The sequence below is a fragment of the Molossus molossus genome, unplaced genomic scaffold, assembly GCF_014108415.1.
Source record: "Molossus molossus isolate mMolMol1 unplaced genomic scaffold, mMolMol1.p scaffold_m16_p_1, whole genome shotgun sequence".
NCBI classification, from domain to species: Eukaryota; Metazoa; Chordata; class Mammalia; order Chiroptera; family Molossidae; genus Molossus; species Molossus molossus.
The window spans coordinates 241,145,162-241,166,961 of NW_023425344.1; the positions used below are offsets into that span (position 1 = coordinate 241,145,162).

The window sequence follows — 21,800 nt, forward strand, 5'->3', positions numbered from 1 at the left end:
ATCACCACGGTGGGCACACCCCGGAGTGTACCTGCCTTTTAAACTTGGGGACTAGTTCTGTTTTACTCCCCTCTGTATACTCAGCAGACCCCACATGGTTGGACTAAATAAATAATGAATGAAATGAATGAAAAACGCATGTGAGCAACCCCAAATCCTCGAAACTGTAGGGGATGGCATTTTATCATGTTTTATTTCTTTAAACTGGACCTGGTTATACCTTCCTTATATACTTTTAATTAAATTCCATTGTTTGAAACTAGGTAACACATGTTGCACCATTCAAAGTTGTGGTAGGGATAAACAACAGAAAGTCCCTCTCCCATCAGGGCCACCCCATGGCCCAAATCCAGAGGGTGCCATTCACATAAAAGATGGTGTGGCAGCCGCTGCTTCTGCTCAGGCTCCTGTCCACCCAGTTGCCCCTCTGCGGGCACCGCAGCTACTAAGCTCTTCTCCAGCCTTACAGAGATGGTCTGTGTGGACTGGGTGGGCCATGGGGGTGTTCCTCAACAGATTCATGCCTTGTTTATTCTACATCTTTGGGACATTGTTTCATATGGGGTGTATAAAGTGTTGCCTGCTTCCTTTAAAATAGTTACATAGTATCATTGTATGGTATAGATGGTTGTACTGTAGTTTAGCTGCTCCTCTATTTAATCAGTATTTAATCAACCTTTGTTAGGTTGTTTCTAAATGGTTTCTATTACAAACAGTGTGGTTGTAAGCTCTCATCATTCAGCCCATGTTTGAGTACATCTGGAAGATGCATTCCTCCAGAATTGAATTGAATTGGATTGCTTGGATAAAGCAAATGACTTTCTAATGGTGAAATTTCAGTCATCTGTGACATGCATAGGGCAGATATTTTTACACTGGGGTTTGGGATGTGCCAGATCCTGCTAAGGAACTAATTTTTGTGGGCCCCCTCTCTGGTAATTTGATGCTAGGAAATGATGTTTGTGGGTTTGATAGTTTGTTATTCTCTAAAGAGAAAAGAAAGAACTTGCAGAAGAAAGGTGGCTTCTTGAAGTCCAAGCAAGGTTCACCGATGAGATCTCCCTGTCCTATCTCACTTCTAGAGTAAGACCTTGCTGGGCAATGAGACACCTGACCACTCGAGACCACTCAGCATTGAGTTCACTCGAGACCCTGACAGGGAGCCCAGTTCAGGGTGTATGTAGTCCCCAAAGAAACATATGGGCTCAAGAGAATCTGACCTCAGAATCATCTAGTGAGGGAAAAAGGAATGGCCCCCACTGTTCCTACTGAGGATGCCATTCCTATTAACAACACAGGATGGATGGATGGATGGGTGGATGGATTGATACATAGACATAGATAGGTAGATATTGATCTAGCAGGCATGAATTTAGACTTGCTTTTGGATTTGGACTCTACCACCTACTAGTTATGGGACTCTGGGGAACTTCTTTGATCTCCCTGAGCCCCAGCCTCCTTTGTCTATAATGGGATTAACAATGTCTTCTTTGGAAGGTAGTGTCGAGGAACCAATGGTTATAAACCAATGATGCTTAAAGGGCCTGGCACGCAGTGGGTTTCCATATATGGTGGGGGTTGCTATCATTTCATATATGACGGAGCATTCTCTGGTTGGTGTATTGAGGGCACTTCTTTGGCAGGAGCCAATGAGTTTGTACTTCATGCTCTGTTCAACCCCTGCCTTCAAGGGGCTGACTCCCTGAGGTCGGGGTTCTCAGCCTTCTTCTCCTTTGAGCATGCATGCGGTGACACTCAGGTGCCCGGCGCACCCCAGCTCACAGGCCAGGAGTTCCAGCCAAACTCACTTCTCTCCAGGCCAGGAAAGCAACATATTAAAGCAATGACCTAGATCCACTTGAATTTATATTAAAACAATAAATAAATAAAGCGAAGCAAAGGCAATCATCCTCAGAGTTTGGTTTCTGGCTACAGTTTATTTACAAAATAGCCCCCAGCTTCTACCTTCTACCCTTTCGAGTAATAATGGGAAGTAAGGGCTAACAGGTACCTATGGGCCTCTCATTTGATTGGTTTGGGGGTAAACTTCATTCTTTCCTCCAAATATGAAGTGAGGACAATTATCAGAGGGGTCTGGCCACTGTCCCCACATGGTGATGGAATGGTGCTGTCTTTGACCTTTGTTGAGTGCTGGCTGAGGTGCTAAGCCCTCCACAGAGACCACGGGGAACCACACATCCCAGATCTTAGCCAGTGCCTGGGCTGCTTGGCCGAGAAGCTCAGTCTGCCAGGGCCGGGCAGGCTGTCAGTCCAGCCGGCAAACACAGGCGTGACCTGCCAAAGCAGCTGCTTTAAGCCTCAGCATCTTCCACTGGGGGATGGAGCCCAACCTCACCTGACCCGCCCTGCACCCGCCAGCTCTCTCCTGGCGTGCTCAGCACATGGTTCCCGCAGCTATTAAAGCGTCCCCTGTCAGTTTTAAACACGTCTCTGTTCCTTCCCGGGCAATATTTTTAAATTTTTGTTAGAGATTTTATATAATCTCAAACTCCTCACTAAAATGGCCATGGGGTTTACATAGTTTTCTCTCTCCCAGAGTAGAGTTGAAAACATACATTGATGGTTTAGAATCCCACTGGGTTCTTGTCCTTCAGATAGAGAGAGTTGCGGAAGCCCGGGCTTGTCCGGAGCCTTCCCCAGGGCACTGCCTTTGGGCTGTTTTCCCGCCCACTGTACGGTCAGCCAGTCATTCATCACACACTCGCTGCATTCCCACGTTTGCGCTGGGCACATGGTAGGCACTGGGTCTGTTCTGATGGAGAAGTCGTGGGCTGTGCCTTGGAGGCCAACACCATGGGACCTCATTGAAACCTGTCTTTCTAGAGTGTAAGAAGTCAGCTTATAGCCCTGCCTGATTTGGCTCAGCAGTTAGAATGTCGGCCTGCAGTCCAGAGAAACCCCGGGTACGGTTCCTGCTAAGGGCACGTACCTCAGTTGTAGTTTGTCCCCGGCCCTGGTTGGGGTCGTGCGGGGGGCAGCCACTCGATGTGTCCCTTTTACATCGATGTTTCTCTCTCTCTCTCCCATTCTATCTGAAAAAAAATGGGGCAAAAAATGTCCTCTGGTGAGGATTAAAAAAAAAAAAAGTTATAGAATTTTTTTCTAAATGTAATTTCCTTGGGTTTTAAGACCATCTCTATATTTTAAAAATCTACAGTACAGGGGTGGGCAAAAGTAGGTTGGCAGTTATAATATGAATAAATAATACAATAATTAATACCCAGTAATACAAGAATAAACTCTATTTCGCACACTCACAATTGTAAACCTACTTTTGCCCACGCCTGAATTTGTTCGTTCACCGAAAATCTGTGTCTGTGGGCACTGTGACCTGAGCAGTGAGGGGTATGGAGAAGAAAACAAACACTCTACCTCCAGGGACCTGAGTCTAAACAGCAGAAGGCACACGTAGCAGGAGATTCAGCCTGGTTCATGTGTGACCGCACATGGCATTCATTTATTTGTTCACTGGGTCACAGTATTTTTGGGGTGTACTGTGTGGTTAGGCTGCGATCGGCGCTCTGGGGCCTGTGGAAGAGGCCTAGGCACTTGGGGTCTTCCTGGGGGAGCGAAAGGGGTTCACAACCAGGTAGAACATCAGGTCAACTGCAATCCAGGCCAAACTTAGTGGCTCAAAGAATGTTCTCAGGGCGCAGGAGCCCCAGCATGAGCCAGTATGTACCTGCTGGCGTCTTCCTAGGGGCAGAAGATTCTGAACCGGTTCTGAGGGATGGAGAGGCCTCTGGGGGCAGGGAGGACATTCTAAGCCAGGGGATGGGCATGAACAAAGGTCTTGAAGTGTTAGGAATTTCTAGAGACTGACACAAGAAGGGGAGGGAGGGGGAGGAACTTGCTCCAACCAGCACCCATCCTGGGGCCGCGCCAGAGGTGGACTGCATGTGGTATCTGTGGGGAATCTGCCACCTTTGGGGGAGCTGTGCTTTCTCATGTGCTCCCCTTTGTCCCCCTCCAGATTCTCTGGCCCATCAAAGGACGGTACAATGACCTTCACGCGCCACCTGAAGTCCTGCCCTCTCTCTGCCATAAGGAGTTTCATTCTACGAAAGAAACCAAACATCAGAAACATGTCCGGCATGGCTGGGGGTGAGTGGTGCTAGGTGTTTAAAAAAAGAGAAAAGAGTTCCTTGGGTCATGACGTTTGGAAAACCAGTGTGTGGCGCAGGCATCCCTAGGATGTCCTGCTTCTGCAGGAGACAGAGAAGAATGCTATTCGCTCTGATCACCACTTGGCCTCCCAGAAGGAACGGGCACTCAGGCCAGACTCGGGTGTGAACACCTGTCTGCACAGGTGGGCTTAGCACCACGTGGCACTGCGTGGTCACCCCAGCTCCGTAGGGAGAACCGCCGATGGCCTCGGAGGATGACAAGGGTCTTCCTCCCGGAAAAGTGCCCCCGGATCATGCTGTATTCTAAACTGGTTCTGATTCGGACCAAGTCTCCTTTCTTTGTTCTGATCTTCTCTGGGTGGCACCCATCTCCCCCCTGTCTCCCAGAAATGACACCCAAAGATCTAAAAGACCCTTCAAGAGAAAACATATCCAAGTTGTTATTGACCTGAGTCCCAGCAGAACTACATAACCCAGGGGATGCACAAATCACATGAGACTGTAAAGAGCCCTCCCCACATGAGCCCCTCCGAAAACACGCCCCGTAGCCCTCTATTCCATGCCCCGTTAGTAATGGGGACAACTCGGGGACTTTCTATGACCAGAAGTGGAGATGAACAAAAGCCAAATGCAGTGGCCCTAAAGCCCATTTAATTAAAAAGGAAACAAAGAAGCTTTGTGCTCATAAGACCTCCCTGGTTTATGGTATTAAAAACCGAATTGGCTCTCACGGCAGCGCTGGAGGTAAGGGGGTAGCGAGGGAGGCACGGCCTCCGGGCTGGCCGAGTTCCCTCCACCTCATTCCAGAGTATTTCTGGAGCACGCTGGGCTCGCTCGAGACATGCAGTCAGCTTCCTTGGGCCTTCAGCAGCTGGTGTGTCTGGTTTGTCCTCATTTTGGAAGTCTGTCTGGAGCACTGGCAAGACCACGGGTTCCGGGCAGTGGGAGCAGCAGCCAGTCCTAGACTCCTCCCTGCAGGTGGTGACGTCTACTTCACTTCACCGTCCGGACAGGGAAGGTGCCGGGGCGTGGCCGACCCATCCTGGCGAGGCTGGTGCCCAAAGCCCAGTGGGCACATGAGAGAGACTCACGGGCCTCGCGTCTCAGGTCGGCATCCAGGCTGTGCCAGGCACCGCTGTGTATCCCTGGGGACGTAGTCCCCTCTCAGCCTGTTTCCTCCTGCACCACACAGAGGGGCGCAGAGATCACAGGTGACAGCACGGAGGGCTGGCGCGTACTGAGCACTCGGCAAATATGAGCTGGTGATACTGTTGCAGGAAAGAAACGTCCATGTGACGATGGAGCAAATCTGGCGTTAGGAGAACTCTGCCCACAGTTGCTTCTCCAAGAGTATAATTATGTTTTCCTTTGGGGTGGCCTTTTTTTTAAATTTTCTTTTTAAAAGAAAATAATTTTTTTTTGAAACATAACTTTTTTTTAATTTGTTTTTTTCTTCAGGTATAGAATGATTCCTAATTTTTAATTTTTGTTAATCCTCACCTGAGGATATTTTTTTCATTGATTTCCAGAGTAGACGGGAGGGAGGGGGAGAAAGAGAGAGAGAAACGTCGATGTGAGAGAGACACATCTATTGGTTGCCTTCCACATGAGAGAACATGCTGAACCCACTGTTTTGTTTACCTAGTTTGTCCCTTTAATGATGCAGCCCCAGCACCTCTTAATGTCATTAAATATTTCTTCCATAACATAACTTCAAGTGTCTATACAGGGGCCCATTGTGTGAATGTCACCCACCCTCTGCTTCCCGAACACTGTGTGCTAGGTAATATGCACACAGAGGTCTCACTGAGGTCTGGAGATTACGGCCACGTTATCCCTGGGAAAACGGAGCCCAGGGTCGCACTGCTGGGCGGGCAGACTCGGCACTCAGACCCAGCTGTTTGCCTCCACAGCCCGAACCCCTCCCACCTAGAGGAGGACTGGGTCTTCCTCCAGAGCTCCGCTGCGACATCCCTTTGGAGGGAGTGAAAGGGGTAGGAAAGAATATGGGAATTAATAGAAAATGCTGGAAGAGTGAGAAAACTAGTCATAGTGGGGCACTAGCCACAGTCAGAAGAACGTCCATCATCCTTTGCGATGTTGATCGTGGTTGCTTTGCTCTGACCTGGCCGGGCGGGGAGCGCCTCGGGAGTTCACCTCGGGAACGCTGTCCGTTCTCCTGCCTGAGGACCGGGGGCAGCCGGGCATCATGGGAAGAGTAGCACCCTGATTATCTATCGAATGCTGGACCCTGGACCGTGACTGTGACTCACTGGCCACCAGCCCCTGCACCCCCGCCCACATTGCTCCCCCCTTGCCTGGCATTGTTTCTCTGCCCTTTACAAGCAGCTGGCAAGTGAGGGGGCCAGGGCAGACTGTAAGGGGTGACCCACTGCTCCCCATACTGCGGCAACATTGGAATAAACGCCCATATACGATTCAACCTGGTCTCTGCTTAATTGGCTCAGGCAGTGATAGGCGGCCCAGACCCATTCGTTGTCCGGTCTCAGGGGATTCTGTGAGCCACTCAGCCAAGAATCTGCCCAGACGAAACATGTGAACAGTCTTTCTCAAAAAGGATACCCCATGGCCGATGTTACACTCACTCACCTTAGTCACCCGGGCGATGCACGTTAAAACCTCAGTGCGATGCCTCCGCACACCTGCGGGGTGGCTGGGATGAGAGAGGTCAGCAAAGCTGAGTGTGGGAGAGACTGTGGTGCGACCAAGAACCCACACCACCGGTGGGTGGGAATGCAAACTGGTACCACCATGCTGGAAACCGCTTGGCAGTGTGTACCAAAGCTGGACACACATGTACCCACAATCCTAGGTGTTTGCCAAGTAGGAGTGTGCCCCCGTGTACTCCCAAATGCATGTACTGCAATATTCTTTGCAGCCACGCTGGAAGCCATTCAAATGCCACCTGTGATAGTTTGGGGGGGGAATACCCTACGGCAATGAAGACACCACACAGCAGTGAGAATGAACCAGCGGTTGTTAAATGCAGCAATGTGGGTGCTTCTCCCAAACATATTGCTGAGTGAAAGCAGCTACACTCAAAAGACCCGCACTGGATGATTCCACTCTGTGAAGAACACTATATGAAAAACAGGCAGAAGGAATGTGTGATGTTAGAAGTTAGGGCAGTGGCTACTGTTGCAGGGGAGGGGTGTGAGGTGACTGAGAGGGGAGTGAGGGGGATTCTGGGATAATGTTTGCTTTCTGGACCTGGCTGCTGGTTACGTGGGTGTGTTCATTTCCGGAGGTCATCAAGCCGTGCATGCGTGTGCACTTTCTGTGTGTGCTGTAGTGCAATAAAAGTTAAACTAAGAAGCCTCCACCAAGAGTAACCGACTGGGTGTGTTCTTTCTCTCACCAAACCCAGGGCTCCGACCAGCCAGCATAGTGGCCCTGCACAGGTCCCTCGCCCCGGCCTTTGAAAAGTTCTGCCAGGCCAACAGTGGCCCTCTGCCCCTGCTGGGCCGAAGCGAGCCAGGCAAGTGGACGTTGCCTGCCCTGGGCGCTGTCTCAGACACCAGGTAAGACTCATGGGTTAGCGGGGTTAAAGCTTGGCAGTGGCCAGCTGCTGCAGCCAGGAGTCTCTGTCACCAGGGACCTCTGTCCAGCCTCGGGACCCCTGGCATGGAGCTTCATTCATGACTGGTGCTCAGAAAGTCACTACCCTCACCCCGTTCCCACTCCTGCATTCATCCCCTGCCCCTGCCCTTGCCCCGGGTATAATCTCTGGGCTCACCAAGAAAACCCAGCCCTGGGGAAATCCCTCTAGGACTCCATCCATCCACATCGTCAGCAAAGCCAGAAACCCGTCTGCACAGGGTGAGGAAGAAGTGGCCCACTGGTGTGACTTTTCCTATCACTGCATCCGGCCACGTGACTCTCCCATTTGAAATTCTTCCTGCCCCCCTGCAGCTTACACCCTAGCCTCCATCAGGGACCGTAGTGACCTGGCACCAGCCCAGGGTCACCCCAACCTGCCACTCCATCATCCCAGCCCTCCCCAGAAAGAAAACTCCCAGGAACATCTGCCGTTACCATTTTGTGGACTCCAGAGGTGGGAGGGTCCCTCAGAGACCCCACCTGGGCTGAAGTCAGCTCCTTTACCTTCTCCCCAGCACCTGCAGACCACTCAGTGGGCCACGGTGCCTGATGCCTCCACTGCCCCCTCTGCCTAGGATGTGCTTGTGTCCTTTCCAATGGGTGAACTCCTATGCATCCTTCAGAACCCAACTCCAGCACCACCCCCTTAGTGGGAAAGAATGGATCTCTCCTTCCCTGCGTCACTCCTCTGCCCATACCGTGAACACTCACTGGTCGCACCTGCCGTTGTGGGATTTGAGCTCCTGAGGGCTGGGCCTGTGTCCACTCCATCACTGTAGCCCCGTCACCTGCTCTGCGCCTGGCATGGAGGGGCAGCTCAGCCAAAGGGCTTTGGAGCAGATGAACAGGCTTGTGACCAGTTGTTCAGCCCTGCAGAGGGTTTCTCTAAGGAAAGAGAAAGGCCGCCCCTGGCCAGCCCTGAGAGCCTCCCTGAGACATGTGTCCACTGGCCCCTGGGCCTGCGGCCCTGCCTCAACGGCAGAGGGGCCCCATTGTTTTCTTCGTGCTGGTTTGGTTGGTCTCTGAGGTTACAGGACATATAATGGGGTGGGGCAGGGGCGACAGTATATACATGCTGATTTAACAGTTTCCAATCTGGCAAGATTTGAAGGATGCCAGCAAGGCCCTCTGCTCAAAGCTACGTTCCCGACCTCAGGCCAGTGACCGAGTTTAAGCCCCAGCTGTCCTCTGCTCTCTCCCTGGTCCATTTTGAAAGTGCATGGTCCACGGCCATATGGTGTCTGTGAACTTTCTTTCCCTGTCCCCAGGATGGACCGTCCCCAGTTCCGTAAGTATGAGTTCGGTGCCTGCACGGGCAGCCTGACCTCGCTGGAGGAGTACTTGGAGCAGCTGAAGGACATGGTGACCTTCTTCCTGGGCTGCAGCTTCTCCTTGGAAGGGGCCTTGGAGAAAGTGGGGCTCCTCGGAAGAGACCCAGCGGGCCACGGCCACGTGGGTGCATACAAGGTAGGGACATGAGCCATAAGGGCAGACTGACTTGAAAATGTGGATTGCCCTGTATTCCCTGTGGTGGGGAGAACATCGGCTCAGGAGGCGGGAGACCTAGGCGCTGGCCCAGCCCAGCCGCTCAGGACAGGCAGTTTCCACATCCGGGGAATGGGCCACCAGCCTCCTGCCCGCTTCGGGACTGCTCTGAGCGCCCCGGGCCGGGAGGGGAATCGAGCCCTTGCAGCCGACCACCGCGGCTGTGCAAACCAACCCCGTTTGGAATTTCTCTGGCTCCTTGCACAGGGCATCTCGGTGAGATTTCTGAAAATCCTCCCTGGCTCCAACTTCCTGGCATCAGTGAGAATGTGCCTGGCCGGGTGAATGCCCAGGGATTTGTGGCAGAGCCGCGGCAAGGCCATTAGCTGCTGGGTTATGTTTCTGTCAGGAAAGCTGGGTCATGTTCTTGGCCAGAGGTGGCCGCTGGCGGTCACCATCGCAGGGTGGTCCTGTCTCCTGGGAGGTGCCCACTGTCAGGGCCTGCCCCTCTGCTTGTCAGGTTTTATCCCAGCCACTGCTGGTCGTGGGGAAAGAACTAGACTCCCTCATCCCGCTGACCCGTCCGGGGACATCTGTGTGAAGTCTGAGAAGTTACCTCGCTGGATTGATGGCCAGCCAGCCAGTGGCCCGCGCCAGGTTTCTCTGTGGAGGGCTCAGACAGGATTTTGTGTCGGGCTCCAGGGCTTTCTGAAAGCCTGCCGGTCTGGGCTCCTGCCAGAGAGGCCCGAGCTGCCTCTGATGAGAAGCAAGGCTGCCGGCAGGGTGACCAGGTGCCTGCGTGGTCTGCCTGCAAGTAGGGAAGGGCGGGGCCGAGCCTCCGCAGCTGGCAGGCCCAGGGCAGGGGCAGCCGGGAACTCAGCCCGTTAGCAGGTGAGACTGGGAGGACCTCGTGCCCATCACGGGTGGCCTTTCATTTTAGTTGAGAAAACTGAGGCCTAGAGAGAAAAGAGGACTTTCTCAGGTCCCAAAGTCAGACTGGACCCAGGACTCCTGGCTGCCATCTAAAATGTCAGCAGTGGAGGGGTGACTAACCGCTGCTTTGCAGAGGTGCCTGTCACTGCGCGAGTCCGCGGCCAGCAGAGCCCTGGTTCCCCACCCACCTCGCTGCCCGGTGGCTACCAAGCAGCCTGTCTCAGGCCGACATCTCTGCCCATCGGCTTCTGGGAGCAGTGGCCCTGCCGCCCTCCGGGAGTCAGTGGGCTGCTCTGAGGGGATGAAGTGCACCCGAGAAGGAGGTGCCTCGGCCTTGGGGATTGCTGCCTGTCCGAGAGGGTCCTGGCATGGGGCCCCTCCCGGGCGCTGTTCCGCAGATGCTGCCCTGGCCGGCGCACCCAGGTCTGCGCCGGCTGCTGCCCGGGTGCTGCCAGCACACCCTCCGGGCGGCCGCCAGTCCGTCCCAGCAGATATCCTCCCGGCCGTGTGCTGAGTCTTTCACAAGCCCCTCTGCAGGGTCCAGAATCCACCGGGGAAACACCTCCGCCAGTGAGTCACACAGGTCATCCCGGGCAGCTCCTGTCGAGGCAGGACAGAGAGGCAGCGCCCAGTGGGTCCGGGCACAGGCCTCCATTCCCTCTGTGGGCTCTTGAGGCCGAGGGGACCGGACTCCTGCTCCCTTGGGTCCCTCTGCCCCGATTTCCCCAGAGGTTTCACCCGTGGGCCACGGCCACTTGAGGCCCATGGAGAAAAGTCAGAGGGTCCATGAAACTGAATGGAAAGGAAAATCATGTTTTTATTTTCAGAGCCTCAGACTAACAGTGAGCGTTTCCTTTGGTCATGTCGACCGACCCCTGGGAACCAGACGTTTTCATGTCGCATCAGTTCTCCCAGACATCTCAGGGACAGCGTGCTGGTCACGACTTCAACGTTGGACTGGTAGCCCTGTCGTCTTGCTCCTTCACCTGTTAATGAAGAAACATACATGTTGCTGTATCATACATTTTCACAATTTGATAGCGGCATTTGCAGTATAACTGGTTTCCTTTATAATCCTGTGCATTTGCTTTTCTGTGGTTAAAAACATTACTTTGATGGGGCCCCGTAGCTGCGCCAGACTCCCGAAGGGGTCCACAGCCCACACAGAGTTAACATTCTCTGTTTTAGACCAATAATGACCAGCAAAGTTCCTCATCTGTATGTCGCACGAAAGCAGAAGCTATATTTTTATAAAAGCTACTGGGACCTCCTACCTACTTCATTCACTGCCTTGAACTCTTTGTACTCAGAGCTCCGATCTGTGCTAATTCTATTTTTTAACATTTTTTTAACTTGATTTCTTGGCAGACAACAGTGCCTTGCGCCACCATTGCTGGCTTTTGCTGCCCTCTGGTGGTCACAATGAGGCCCATCCCCAAGGACAAGCTGGAAGGGCTGGTGCAGGCCAGTTGCTCCATGATGGGTGAGCAGGGACAACCCATTCACATCGGCGACCCAGGTCAGTGTCCACGCGTGTGCATGGTTCTGACAGCTGCCCTGGGGCTTTGGCCTGAGCAGACAGGAACTTACTGTGCTCCTGAGCTCCTATAGCTTGCCCTCCCACCGCTGTATTAACTGCTGGGTTTACAGACGCCCCTGGGGTTAAAGGTGCTGCCCCTGGCAGAACAGCTCCTGTGAACTTCAGGCGAACCTGGGGTGGGGGAAGCAGGTGGTGGAGCAAGGCAGCAGAGCTGCTTGTCCTGAGATGGAGCTCAGCAGCCGCTAGTCTAGGCTGTTCAGAGGCAATTCTGGGTAGGACACAGCTTCCTTCCAGATGTTAACCTGAACTGAAATCCATGGATCCCCAGCATCTGAACTCAGTCTGAGTGAGGAAAAGAAACCTGAGAGTAAGTGAGCAGGTCCAAGAGTGGAAGCTGCCCAGGCCTCTCGGCGGCTCCCAGAGGGGCCAGTGGGAGCCTTGGACTGGGCCCTGGGGCGAGTGAGCCTTAGGGTAGTTGAACTTGCTCGGCCGTGTAACAGGAAACTCCGACCGAGCCTGGCATTCTGTGAGCATGCAATCAACACTTCCACCTCCTCACAGAACAGTGATCTCAGGTCCGCCCACAGCAGAGTGTCTGCCCAGTTTTCTCATGAGTGGCACCCATCTTTGCTGTCCCTGTGAACACTCAGTGGCCGGCCAGGGGTAGGGACACTGTTGGTGGTCAGGCAACAGAGTTTAGGTCTGCATTGCATGAGTTGGTCTGTACCAACATAAATTCAAAAACACTGCCCTCGCTAGCAGTCTGTGCATGGAGGTGTTGGGCGGAATGTGCCCGAGCCTCCTCTGAGTGCACAGCAGGGCTCGGAGAGTCTGCATCGCTCCAAATGGACGAGAAGTCACCAAGTCAAGGCCGATTTCTTTTCTCCCCGCCCTTCTCCAGTGCCACCCACGGCAGTCCTATGACTAGAGCTCCTCTTGGAGAAGGAACCACGCACTTCTCAGCATGTTCAGCTCGGATGGTAGCGGCCGGTGCAGGACCCGGAGGAATTACTTTTCTTTCTCCCTCTGCAGAAATGCTGGGAATCCGAGATCTCTCCAAACCTGACTACGGGCATGCTGTGGTGTGTGAGCCAGGGGAGGTCCCGGTGTTCTGGCCTTCTCCGCTGACCAGTCTCGAAGCTGTCAGCAGCTACAGTACGTTGGGCTTCAGCGGGCAGTGCTCTGACCTGGGATGGCAGCTGGTGGGGCTGTAGTTCCTGAAAAGCCAGGCTTACGGTGCAGTGACTGCGTCAAGTCATGAGAGACGTATAGCCCACAGTGAAAAGGTATCTGGCTTCTTCTTTTTTCATTCCAGGGATGGGTCCTTTATCCCTTGCTTGTCCTTCAGCTTGCTTGTCCTTCAGCTAAAATACATCTTTTTAAATACACACACACATACATATATATATGTTTTTATTGATTTTTAGAGAGAGAGGAAGGAAGAGGAAGAGAGAGAGAAACATGAATGTGAGAGAGAAACATTGATCGGCTGCCTCCTGCACGCCCCCCCTACTGGGGATCAAGCCTGCAACCCCGGATGTGCCCTGACCAGGAATTGAACCAGTGACCTCTCGGTGCATGGGACGACGCTCAGCTGAGCTACACTGGCCAGGGCTCCAATACATCTTGATTAAATATATTTCTCTCTGTAGAAGGCTGATAGCCTGTTCTTTTAGACTGACCTTTTGAGACATTGTGGAGGTTGGTGTGGCTTTGCCAGCAAAGGTGAAAACAAGCAACACAAGTGAATGAACCATTCCACATGGCGCTCGCAATCCATGCTGTCAGTGCACTTTTACCCAGAGGCCCAGGGTGCTGTTACAACGAAGAGACACATGAGGGCCCTAACTAGCTCACAGTAAGGGTGGGACAGGAGAGAAACATAAAAATAACTATTGCCACCCTGGCTGGTTTGGCTCAGCGGTTAGAGCGTCGGCCCTTGGACCAATGAGTTGCAGGTTCGGTTCCGGCCAAGGGCATGTACCTCCCCGGCCCTGCTTGGGGTCGTGCTAGAGGCGACCACTTGATGTGTCCCTTTCATATCGATGTTTCTCTCTCTCTTCCTCCCACTCTAAAAGAAATAAAATAAAATAAATAACTGTTGCTGCCCGTTGTCGTAGACACTAGAACATTGTAGTGTCGGCCACACTTGCACTACAAACCATAGAATTGAGCATCACTTTCAGTTTGTTTGAAAGTGTTCATGGAACTTTAGCTCATGATAGGAAAAGATATCTCTGATACGCTGATGAGGCGTACAACCCAACACCCATGGGATTCTGTTTATTTAACATAAATGTATTGGCACCTACTATGTGCCAGGCATGGGCTCAGAGCTTAGGAAAAAATTCTGCATAAGACAAGATGCAGTTCTCAGGGAGCTTATGGTCCTTTCCAAGTATGTGTGTGCTCACGTGTGCACACTCACCCACACTCATGCAGCAAGTACCCTCCAGCACGGTGGCCTCACCCCCTCTCCTGCTGCAGCCACGGGGGTGCCCGCAGCAGGGGTCTCGCTGCCCTGGGCATCCCTGCACACTCCAGCCCTTTAGTTCGGACTTGTGATCATATATTTGATCATAAATGAGAACAAGTGACAATAGTGGTCAGAACCAACCTTGAATCTTTCTAAATTACAAAAATCATGTTCAAACTCTAAAATCTAAACTTCTGTTAGCAGTAGATGAATTGCTGCACCTCCCAGCTGAGGGGCACCCCTGTCGCGCTCTGAGCTGGCTGCGCTGCGGTGTACCTGGCTGTAGAGTAGCCAGTTGTAGGGACTGTCCAAAGTCCAGAAGCACGGTGATCGCATTCCTCCGAACCTCTGCCACTTCTCCTTCGACATCATCTAAAAGTGAAGTTAGAAGACATTCCACTGTTTTCTGTGAAATCTAAGGTGTTTCCTCAGTTCACATGTACATTTCCTGAGCACCTTTTATGTGGGAGGCACTGTGTGGGATCCTGAGATGAATAGGCAATGGTCCCTCATCTCCGGGAGCACACGACTGAGTGGGGTGAGAGGCCCAAGGATAATAAGACCCCGAAGAAAGCAGATGTAAGCTAAGAACAGTAAGAACAAAACACCTGATGGGCAGGCGCAAGACACAGAATGAGCAAGACACAGCACCTGGTTCAAGAGGCAAGCCGTCATTTATGGAGGGCTCACGCCGGACCAGGCACTTGACCGAACACTTTCACGTGCATTTTCCAGTTTCGTTCTGACCAGCACATGAGGCATGATCGTTATTTTATAGTTGTGGGTGCAGGTTTAGAGAGGATAATGTTGCATCCCAAACTCAAGGTGTTGCCGGGCCTCAGTCATGTTCTTAACAACTCTGTTCAATGCTTCACATTGTCCGTTGGGGAGAGTGTTTTAAAAAATAAAATTAGCATAAACCAAAGCAAGAGACAAGTGCTAGGAGAAAAACAGAAGCTACATTCAGAGAGAGCTACTCGTTAGCAAATCGAACATTTGCTGCAAAGGGAAGCAGTCTGGCTGGTGCATGGTAGAGTTCGGTAGGTGCTTCCTCATGTCCACGGGATTAAACTGATGAACCCCAGGGCCCCGACTGCAGCTGTGGCTACACCCCACTTCTTCTCCCACAGTCACCTCATGTTCACTTTCTTAAAATTTGGGGGCTCCTGTTTAAGTGGAACTTGATTAAGCCATAAGCCAGCATATGGTGCCAGCAAATCGTGTAAGGAGTGCAGCTGGCAGAGGGGTACGTGGCGCCAACGTGTCCGTCAACAGCAGGCTGGACCAGGGTGGATGGGGTTTGATGCCACAGGGCGGGCTCATCCCTCTTGCTGTGTGTTTTAGAGACTCCGCTGGCTTTCACCAGCGCTCCAGGTTGCACCGTTATGACCCACCTGGAGGATCTGAAGGGTCCGGAGGCTCCAGCCAGTTGTCTCACCCCTGAGGGAATTCCAGAGGTCGTTCCCATTTCCCAAGATCCTTTGCACTACAGCATTGCATCAGCTTCAGCCGTTCAGAAGATCAGAGAGCTGGAGACTATAATTGGCATAGACCCAGGTAAGAAACAAAGCATTCACACCGTCATGGCCTGGGGAAATCAATCCATCACTGACGTGATGAAACAGACAGCATACAATTGTATCTGCACTATGGTTTTTAAAAATGTTGCCCTGGCCGGTTTGGCTCAGCAGTTAGAGTGTTGGCCCGCGGACCAAAAAGTTGCAGGTTCAACTCTGGTCAAGGGCACGTACCTCGGTTGTGGTTTGTCCCCGGCCCTGGTTGCGGTCATGTGGGAGGTAACCAATCAATGTGTCTTTTTTTATATCGGTGTTTCTCTACCCCCCACCCTCTATTTCTTTCACTCTCTCTCCCCCCCCCCCACTGTATCTGAAAATAGATGGAAAATTATCCTCAGGTGTGGATTAAAAAAAAATGTGTATACTGTATACGAATCCCAAAAAGGCTAAAAGTAAATGCACCAAAATACTGATAGTGATGATCTCTGGGTAGTGGAATTATGGGTGATTCTTTCTTCTTTATCCCTCCCCCCCAAAATGTTCAACCTTAAACATGGGAGGGAGTTTGGGAGGCAAGCTCATTAGCTGGATACGTTGCCAGAACTAAATTGGAGTTGGCGAGGTAAGAAAAAGGGAGACGGCTGTCTATGTAACCAGATGACACAGTTTAAACATCACCCATGTATTTAACAGTGGCCCCAATCTTCCCTATTGGTGCCATTGCCCTGGGATTGGGCATAGAACAGGTTTTTTGTACCAGGCAGCAGGGGAGGGCAGGGGCTGGATTGCTACTCCCTGGGGGACCCTGGTGGGCAGCACCCTAGTTTGCCTCACAACAGTTTGCAGCCAACATGTATATTGCAGTTGTGTCTCAAAAGACAGCCCTTCTGTGGTTTGTGAGCCTCTGGCTTGCTAGCCAGGGACAGGGCTAGTGGGAACCATGAGGGGTCTGGTTCCAATTAGGAGGAGGATTGCTGGAAGCTGGTTGAAGGGCTTTCAACTTCTGCATCTTCCTTTAAAAGCCACATTTCTAATCCCAATGGCCAGCAGAGGGCGCCCTTGTGCATGGGTGGTTTGTGGGTTTTCTGTTTTATTTTCGTGGTGATAAAGGCTCACAGACAAGTAAGGCGTACACTTCACAGCTGCTCTCCACCTCAGTTTCCTCATCAGTACAACAGGAGTAATAACAATTATACCTCCCTCTCGGGGTTCTGATAGGTAATAAGAAAAATAGCTATTATCTACTGAGTTTACTCTGTCTGGGCCAGGCATGTGCTAAAAGCATTTACATGTTTCAGCTTATTAAATTCTCCCAATAACCCTGTGAGGCAGCTATTATGAACTTCCTTTCATGGAGGAGGACACTGAGGCATATAAGGTTAAGAAACTTGCCCAAATCCACAGACCTGGTAGATGGAAGTAGATGTTTGGTCAGAACTTGAACCCACGCCCTTGACTCCCAGGCCGTGATCACTAAGTGTTGGGTAGCACGGAATCGGAATGCAAATGGTGTGTTAGCCTCTCCTAGGCAGTTAAGTGCACTCAGGCCCCTCAGGCCCCACACCTGATTACTCACCTGCCTTCTCATGGCTGTGATTCTAGACCTGGGTTCTTTGCACTTGGACTGTCTGCGAAGGGGTTTGTGGTCTCCGGGCTGGCCCACCTGATATCTGTTCTCCAAGCAGAAACCTGGGTTGATGGTGGTGGGGTCCCTGTGGAGAGCAGAAGAGTGAGACCAACCTGGGGAGGTCGACACTCCAGGCTGGAGTCCTGAGACCCAGGCAGAGCTGATCATGGTGACACTGGGTAGAGAACAGTGCCTGAGCAGGGCCATTGAGCAGACAGCTGGGTGCCTTTGTGTGGCTAACTGTGGCCCAGGAACCCCCCTCCCCCCCCAATTATAGAGGGCTCTGCAGTAACAAAAGTTCCTGTGCAATCACAGGACATGGCTTTTTGCTTGTTTGCTTGTCTGTTAGGTTGTTCATTCATTCATTCATTCATTCATTCATTCATTCATTCTGCAGGGAATATGGTTCTCTTAACATACAGACACACAGTGAATGTGGGACATTACCCCCACCCATTATGCACCTTTTAGGACATACGTATGTACAGAGGTAAATGCTCATGGCTGTGCATACCTAGACCCTCTTACACAGTTGATCTCCTTGGTGGATTTTTTAAAAATTTCTGTAACACTTTCTCTATTACCCACAAACATTCTTATCTACACTGATGGCTCTCCCACTCAGCTCAAGGATCACGAGGGAAGATGAATTATTGACTGCCATTAGCTCAGAAAAAAAAAATAACTGCGAAGTACATTTACTGCAGACGCAGTCCACTCACAGTTTAATAAAAATGACCTGGTGTTAGGTCGATGCTCAACCACTGAGCCACACCGGCCGGGATAAAAATGACCTGGGAGGTCATCCGCAGCACCCCCTTTGTGCTTGTGCAGACTGGGCGTCAGTCTTGAAGCGTGAGGCTCGGGGGAAGGCAGATTTAGGACTGTCTGGGCGTGCCAATATCACCTATTAAGGACCATCTTTAACCCTCCGGAACAGCAGATGCTTCATTCCTACTGCATGAAATAAGCAGATACACGATGAACGGCGATGGACCGAGCCCACTCACTGCGCATAGTGACAGCCACTCCGTCATTTCTGAGGGGACGGTGGCTTGCACTTGAGAGACTCTGAAGGAATACAGGGTTTATGATAATGATGTTTGCACTACTAAAATCTTCATAAATACAGAGGCCACTTGAAGGTTGACAGAATCCTCTTTCCTTCTCTCTCGGTGCTCACCACTTCCTGTGAAATAGGTTCCAGTCCAACTGTTTTCTTTTAAAGTGTTATTTTTCTCCCCCGTGATCAACAGCAACTCATGTTCACTGTATAAATATAGGCGAGTAAAGAGGCCATAAAAATGACCAGGATCCCATCCCAGTTAACCGTTGTTAACACTAGCATGTTTGCTCTTAAGGTTTTTTCTTCAGCCTGAACCTATAAGACTGAAACAAACAAAAACAATATACGAGGTGGGCAAAAGTAGCTTTACAGTTGTTCCTGTGGAAAAAGACATGCTGGTTATGATCATCATAATATCTTTATTAACTCTGTGTTCCACATACTCACATACAAAGCTGACGTTGGCCCACCCTTGTATATTTATATGTACATGAATCATGCTGGGATCCTATCTTAGAACCTGACTTTTGTTTTTCTTTCTTTCTTTTTTTTGTTACAGATGTTTCTTCTTTTTCCCTAATTCACACGCTCCTCCCAATTCAGCCCCCAACCCAGCATTGTTGTCTATGTCCATGGTTACACATACATGCGTGTAAGTTCTGTGGCTTATCTCTTTCCTCCCTCCATCCCCCTCTTCTGAGGGTTATCAGTCTGTACCCTACTTCTATGTCTCTGGGTCTATTTTGTTCATCAGCTTGTTTTGTTCATTATATTCCACAAATAAGTGAGATCATGACATTTGTCTTCCTCTGATTGGCTTGTTTCGCTTAGCGTAATACTCTCCAGGTCCCTCCATGTCATCTCAAAGGATAAGAGATCTTTCTTTCTTACAGCTGCATAGTATTCCATTGTGTGTATGTACCACAGGTTTTTTATCCACTCATCTACTGATGGACACTTGGGCTGTTACCAGATCTTAGCGATTTAGAACCTGACTTTTAAAAAACTTTTTAGTCCTGGCTGGTTTGGCTCAGAGGTTGGGACATCGGCCCGTGGATCGGGGAGTCACGGGTTCACTTCCAGTCCGGGGCACATGCCTCGGTTGTGGTTCATCCCCGGCCCTGGTCGGGGTTGTGCGGGAGGCAATGAGTTGATGTGTCTCTCTCACATCGATGTTTCTCTCTCTCTCTCTTCCCCTCCCTCCCACTCTATCTGAAGATAAATGGAAAAATATCCTCGGGTGAGGATGAAAACAAAAACCTTTTTAATTCACTGTAAACATTTTCCCATGTCATTAGTCTTCTAGAACAATATTTTTACTGTTTGCATAGAATTCTATTTTACAAATGTCCCACCAATGTTATTACTATTTGACACCATAAACAATGCTGCAGCGAGCATCCCTATGACTATGTTTGTTACATGATCACTTTATTAGGAAACGTTCCTAGAAGTGATTGCTGGCTCCAGTGTACACATCTAAGGTCCCAACCCCCCCAGACAGGGTTCCAGTTTCCACTCCCACTGACCGTGTGTGAGAGCCATTTCCCCTGCTTCCCTGCGCCTGGGCCACCCCCGTACTCCAGGGAGGGCCACCGAGGTTCGGAGCAGTCCAGGACGAGGCCATGGTCACACGGATATAATGTGCCAAAACTTGGATTTGAATCGAAGTTTCCAGATTCTAAATCTGGAACTTTCCCTCCATAACAAAAATGCAAACCCTGTGTTCCTTCTAGTCTCCAGGCACCTCAGACGCGGGCCGACATCCTCTCGCGTCCCTTAGGCCCAGCTCTCATTTTAGCCACAGCCGGGATGGAAGTTCTGTGTCACATCCTGCTTCACGTGGCACACCTGTGCTCCGAGCTGACCTGAGTGTAGACAAAGGCACAGTGATACGAGACGAGGGTCGGAAGGCTCTGCTGCCCGGCTGGGACAGCTTGGCAGCCTCTGGTAACGGCCGTGGCAGATGCTGCTGGTGCCCTGCCCAGACCCCAGCGGCAGAGGGCAGTTCCCGGGGCAATAGCTGCTACCACAGGCTGGGTCTCTCTGCTCCTCCCCCAGGGCAGGCACAGCCAGGAGTGCCGAGGGTGTCCTGATGGGCAGCCTTCACCCAGCAGGGGGCAGGAGCCAGGTCATAAATGCCCAGTGTCCGTCCTCTGGAAGGACAGTCCTCAGGTGTGATCCACACCATTTCTTGGAGGACATTGAGCAGGCTGAGCCCCAGGTGCCTTCAGGGTTAATCTGCTGGCACACACATCCTTTAGTGACTTCTCTCCCCTTTCTCTGCCATGTCACCTCCTCCACCTTCTGACTTGTTTCCTGGGCTCACTTTCCACGGAAACACCTGCACCCAAGCCCCTGTCTTGGTGTCCTGTTCTGGGGAATCCCCAACTAAGACGGTGCTGTGTCCCTTCCTCCTCCTATGTTCCTTGTAGTGGGGTTTGCTATAACAAGTACACCCCAAGATGCTTTGCTCAAATAAAATAGAAATATGTGCCTCTCAGGCAACAGTCCAGGTGGGGCTTCCAGGGTATGTGTTCTAGTTCAGCTGGAAGGGGATCTGCTCCACCCAGTCACTCAGGGACCCAGCAGCTCTGCCATCACACCATGTGACCCCTAGGGGGCGTCAGTGTCCAGCCCCCAGGAAGGGAAGACTTGGAGGTGCACCTGGGAGGTATGTGGCCAAGAGGTGGCACATATCACTCCTCTCTTTTTCCCCTTGGACCAGTCTAGGATTGTTACCGAGAGAACCTGGTCTGTGCCACAGCTAACTGAAGGGGAGGCTGCTCCGCCATCCGCCCCGCTACCCTTCACTGCTGGGCGGGGGGAAGCTCGCGTATCCTGGTGAGCTTCAGCAGCCTCACGTACATCCCTCCAGTCCACCTCCGAAACAGACAAAAAACCAACGTACCGTTTGCATATGTTTCTCCTTGAAACACAGTTACAGTATTTTGCGATTTTATTTGTAATTTTAGGCAACAGGGGGGTCGGGCACCTGCTCTGCAAAGATGAGCTGCTGAGGGCCTCTCTGTCGCTGTCCCACGCCCGCTCCGTGCTCATCACCACCGGCTTCCCCACGCATTTCAACCACGAGCCTCCGGAAGAGACGGACGGGCCGCCGGGAGCCATTGCTCTGGCCGCCTTCCTGCAGGCCTTGGAGAAGGGCGTCTCCTTGATCGTTGACCAGAGGGCCTGGAGTTTGTTCCAGAAGCTTGTTGAGGAGGCTGTTGAGCGAGGTGAGCAGAGTGAGGGGGGGGGGGGGGCGGTGGACGGAGTCAGTGTGTGGAGCTTCTGCTGTGCACTGGACATGGGCGTTTTAAGTCCTTAAAGCTCAAGAACACTCTTTGTTATGAGCCAGTGACATTATTGCCATTTTGTAGAGGAAGG

General features: G+C 51.6%; 1 protein-coding gene across 4 annotated transcripts in view; it reads left to right on the forward strand.

Annotated features, from left to right (window-relative positions):
- The window catches only part of DGLUCY (D-glutamate cyclase), a 65,290-nt gene that overhangs the window by 19,139 nt on the left and 24,351 nt on the right, over nucleotides 1-21,800 (forward strand). For all 4 annotated transcript variants that reach the window (XR_004960622.1, XM_036271162.1, XM_036271158.1 and 1 more), the window contains exons 2-8: nucleotides 3,995-4,125; nucleotides 7,537-7,690; nucleotides 9,038-9,236; nucleotides 11,556-11,706; nucleotides 12,760-12,882; nucleotides 15,548-15,760; nucleotides 21,389-21,649. Coding sequence is in view for 3 of the 4 variants with exons in the window: in XM_036271162.1 (XP_036127055.1) it covers nucleotides 4,023-4,125; nucleotides 7,537-7,690; nucleotides 9,038-9,236; nucleotides 11,556-11,706; nucleotides 12,760-12,882; nucleotides 15,548-15,760; nucleotides 21,389-21,649 (1,204 nt within the window). In the remaining variant the exon portion in view is untranslated. The remainder of the gene's footprint in view (nucleotides 1-3,994; nucleotides 4,126-7,536; nucleotides 7,691-9,037; nucleotides 9,237-11,555; nucleotides 11,707-12,759; nucleotides 12,883-15,547; nucleotides 15,761-21,388; nucleotides 21,650-21,800) is intronic.